The 4469-nt window shown below is 54.2% G+C and overlaps 1 protein-coding gene across 1 annotated transcript in view; it reads left to right on the plus strand.

Annotated features, from left to right (window-relative positions):
- The first annotated feature begins 6 nt into the window (after positions 1–6).
- The window catches only part of SOGA1 (suppressor of glucose, autophagy associated 1), a 69092-nt gene continuing 64629 nt past the window's right edge, over positions 7–4469 (plus strand). The window contains exon 1 of the mRNA XM_010829245.1: positions 7–164. Within this exon, the coding sequence (XP_010827547.1) occupies positions 93–164 (72 nt within the window). The 5' untranslated portion in view covers positions 7–92. The remainder of the gene's footprint in view (positions 165–4469) is intronic.

The raw sequence follows: 4469 nt of genomic DNA on the forward strand, positions 1-4469 counted from the left end.
CCCCCGAGGAGCCGTCGGTGGCCGCGTCGTCGGTGGGCAGCAGCCGCCTGCCCCTCAGTGCCTCGCTCGCCTTCTCCGACCTCACCGAGGAGATGCTGGACTGCGGACCCGGCGGCTTCGTGCGAGAGCTGGAAGAGCTGCGCTCGGAGAACGACTATCTCAAGGTGCGGGGTCGGGGCGGGGGACCCGGTTGGGGAAGGGGAGGCCGCGGGGAGGCGCGGGTGTCTGCCCCACCGGCCCGAGGCACCAGCCGGCCTGCTGTCCCACCCGCTCGAGCTGGGCAAGGGGCCTAAAGCCTCAGGGGCTCCGTCGCATCCTGCTTCCCATTGTATCTGGGAAACCTTCTCCTAAGGGAAGAACCTGGAGGAGGAGACTGCCGACGGGCTCTGATTTAGGAAGGGGGTCTTGGGTGCTTTGGAGGATGCTTAGATAAGGTGCCTGGAATGGCGGTGGGTGCTCCGTGAGGGGCTGGACCTCGGATTCCGCGGCTCAGAGCCCCCACCCCCAGGCCGCTGGGACAGGGCCCTGCTTTCTGGGACAGGCACTGATGTGCCGTTTGCCGGGGAGACCTGTGGCCATCTCCGGCTAAGGAGAGGCCTGAACACTAGCCTGAGTCTTCACCCAGGGCTTTCCTGGCTCAGGCCTGTCCCTGCCTGCCTTTCAGGGCGGGTCCCCGTTTGAAAGCATGACATCTGGGAACATCCCCTTGGCTAGAGTCCGACTTCCGCCCAGTCTAACGGTCCTGCAGCTTGGGAGGATGGTGTCCTGGAGAACCCGTTCACAGCTCCCTAAATCCCAGGGTATTGTCTTCTGCCCGGTTTTGGATAGGCCCTGTATACACAGCAGTCCTATCGGTGCCCCCCAGCAGTGCCCATCTCCTTTCCAATGAGAAGAGGGAAGCTGGCATATAGGGAAGCTTTTTCTCTGGGCATGTAGGGGACCTGAGAGCTTCCCAGGAAAGCAGGCTTGACCGTCACCCTTTCGGTGCACATGAGGACCTACTGGATCCAGGCCAAGCTCTGTCTGCCCACTGAGGCAACTTTAGCGTCGGCCCAGCCCTCCTATGCTGGTGGTGGCCTGGGAGGTTGCCGGCTTCCTGGGTTCTCTCCACATGGGCTGGGCACGGTTTGGAAGAGGCTGAAATGTTACCTGCTCTTATCAGTTGATATCCTGGCACAACACCCAGAGCACCCCTGGCCAAGAGCCTCCGAGTTCATGGCACTCTGCTAATTTCTGTCTGCCTGGCAACACTTAGCCTTGCACTGTAGCTCTTCGGGCCAAAAGGGTTTCTCTCTCTTTATAGTCTGTGAGGTCTTGCTTAACTGTGTCTCTTCTTCTCCATCTCCCCCAGGATCTGCTACCCTACATGTGTTTGGTAACTGCTTGTACAATACAAGCACAGGGTCTGTCTGAATCAGAATAACCTACCCCTTTAGCCTCTAACCTTTCCTCAGTCCAGGCCTTAGTTTTCTCATCTGTTAATTGGGAGCGTAAGCCTTCCTGAAGCCCCCATTCAGTGTGGACGATCGGGGGCTCAGTCAGCTCCTGCAGTCTTCACAAGCCAGCTGTGAGGAGGGTATTAGGAGAGAGGAGGGAGATAAGCCAGAGAAGGCCTGGCCCTGCCCAGGTGGTGCCTGACCTGCCCTGAACTTGAACCCTGAGCTCCTCAATCCTGCTTCCTGGCCTCCATCGCTCCCCTGGCAAGGGAAGATGGGCCGTAGAACTTGGCTTCATGGTCTCCCTCACCCACCCCCACCAGCTCCTGTTCATCCCAGGAAATTACCCGGCAGAGCTCTGGAGTCCTGCTGAGCCACCCATGACTGTTAGGATGGAAAATAGTTCCAGAAGGCTGGAGATTGAACCTGAGGCCTCACAGGGGCCAGGGCCTGGCTGGGGACCACCCACTGCCTGGGTCAGGGCTCAGCCTCAGTTTCCCTCATTCATTCAGTGTTTCTGGCTTCACGAGCAGGCCTCAGGCCACTGTTATATCTGAAGAGTGTGCCTTCCTGGCTGTGTGATCTAGGACAAGCCCCTTAATGTCTCTGGACCTCAGTCTCCTTGTTGTAGAAAAAGACATCACACATCTTCCAACCTTAAGGGTTAAATGAGTTATGTGCGCAAACACCATGAGAGCGCCTGGCATGGAGCGAGCCTCAGAGGAGGGTAATTTCCACCACTGTTATTCTCAAGTGGTACATGACACATTTCCGTGGGCGCTTACCATGTTCTCTGGCAGACTCTGTGGGGAAGGAATAGAGCCTCCTCCCCACCCGAAGCAGTCCTGGCCCCTCATTCATTCATTCGCCAACTATTTACTTAATGCCTGCTGTGTACCAGGCACTAACACAGATCTGAGGATAAAGTGTCTGTTTTCATGGAGCTGTTGGTCCTAGTGGAGGGAGACTGGAATTAGACAGTGGTCACACACTGCATCACACACTACATCACACTAGGGATCGTGATAAGGGTGGGGAGGGACATGAGGTGGGGACTGGGGGGCTTAGGGAGGCCAGGATGAGAGGGAGCCAGCTGAATAAGGAGCTGGAGTGAGACCCTTCCAGGCTAAGGGAAGTAGGAAGAAACTTATGGAATTCAGGGAACAGTTCAGAGCCTGGATAGAGAGAGGAGGTTGGATAGGAGAGGTGAGCAGGACTGGACTGTGAGGTTAATGCTGTGTCCACGTGAATCAGTCCCTGATCTACTCTCCAGCTGCCAGCCTCACAGAGGCGAGGTGAAAGCCTAGAGACTGTGGATTTGGGGCGTAAATGTAGAGGCTATTACAGGAGTTGAGTTCTTTGTTTGGTTTTGTTTTGGGGGGCACGCCATGCGGCATGCAGGATCTTAGTTCCGGGACCCAGGGATCAAAGCCGCATTCCCTGCAGTGAAAGTGCAGAGCCTTAACCACTGAACCGGCTGGGAAGTTCCAGGAGGAGTTGTTTTGTTCATTCTACAGATGGGTAAACTGCAGCCACAGCAGGGAGGGGGACTTGCTCCAGGTCCCAGAGCCAGTGCTCCAGACAGCCAGGCTCGGAGTCAGAGTACCTTGTACTCTTGACGTGTTTCCTGCCCCTCTGGGCCACTTTGCTTCTAAGATGCAGGAACCAAGTTACCAGGAGAGACTCCAGGTCCCTAGCATGTCCTCGGCAGGCCTGGTGCTGCCTGGCTTGAGTCCCTTGGAGCCCCGTGGGGCCTTGCTAGAGCTCACCTCCCAGCTGATGGATGGCACTGAGACCTGTTGCCTGGGGAGGGCCTTGCGGATGATGACTGCAGATCTCCTGTGCCCTGAAGCTTGCTCTGGGGCCCCGGGGGTGGGGGGTGGGGAAGGTGGAAACCTGGCAGTTCTCTCCCAGTGAGGAGTTGCTACAGAGAAGGGAGTGAGCTTGCTGTCACTTGAGTTATTCAGAGTTGTTGAATGCTGGAGGTATTCGCCTGTTAGATAAAGACATGGGGCTTGTGGAAAACAGCTTGTAAACTGAACAAAATGTAGTGTTTGTGATTAGTTGAGGAGGATTTAGGAAGAGGTTTATGTGAAGGCTGTAGTTGAAATTGCCTGACCTCAGGGTCCCTTCCAGCCAAGGAAGTGTGAAGGTTATTAACTTTTTAAAAAATGTAAACAAGACATTGAAGTACAGTGGCTTTACAAGGTTGTGTTAGTTTCTGCTGTACGGCAAAGTGAATCAGCTATATGTATACATATCTCTCTTTTTTCCTTCCCATTTAGGTCACCACAGGACACTGAGTAGGGTTCGCTGTGCTATAATAGTAAGGTTCTCATTAGTTATCTATTTTTACACAGTATTAATAGTTTATATATGTCAATTCCAATCTCCCAATTCATCCCATCCCCTCCTTTTCCCCTTGGCATCTATGTTCTCTACCTTGAAGATTATTAACTTTTAAGGGTCCAGGATTCAAAGAAGCAGACAGATTGACTGTTTGACCTTCAAAATCCTGGTGGTCTGAGGTCTTCCATTTCCCCATCACCACTACTTGTTGCCCGTGTACCATCAGGACATGCTGGGAACCACCCCGTGTGGACTGAAGAATCTGAGAGTTGGAACCCAAAGATCTGGCTTTGCAACCTGACTGTCATTTACTGTGTGGCCATGAATGAGTCACATGGCCTCTCTGAGCTCTCTTTTGGTTTCATCTGTATAATGAAGAGATGGAATCTGCCTGGGCAACCTCAGAGGACTGTTTACAGGGATTCAGTTCAGTTCAGTTCAGTCGCTCAGTCCTGTCTGACTCTTTGCGACCCCTTGAATTGCAGCACGCCAGGCCTCCCTGTCCATCACCAACTCCTAGTGTTCACTCAGACTCACGTCCATCGAGTCTGTGATGCCATCCAGCCATCTCAAGTCGTCCCCTTCCCCTCCTGCCCCCAATCCCTCCCAGCATCAGAGTCTTTTCCAATGAGTCAACTCTTCGCATGAGGTGGCCAAAGTACTGGAGTTTCAGCTTTAGCATCA

This window comes from Bison bison, unplaced genomic scaffold, assembly GCF_000754665.1.
Source record: "Bison bison bison isolate TAMUID 2011002044 unplaced genomic scaffold, Bison_UMD1.0 scf7180017864500, whole genome shotgun sequence".
NCBI classification, from domain to species: domain Eukaryota; kingdom Metazoa; phylum Chordata; class Mammalia; order Artiodactyla; family Bovidae; genus Bison; species Bison bison.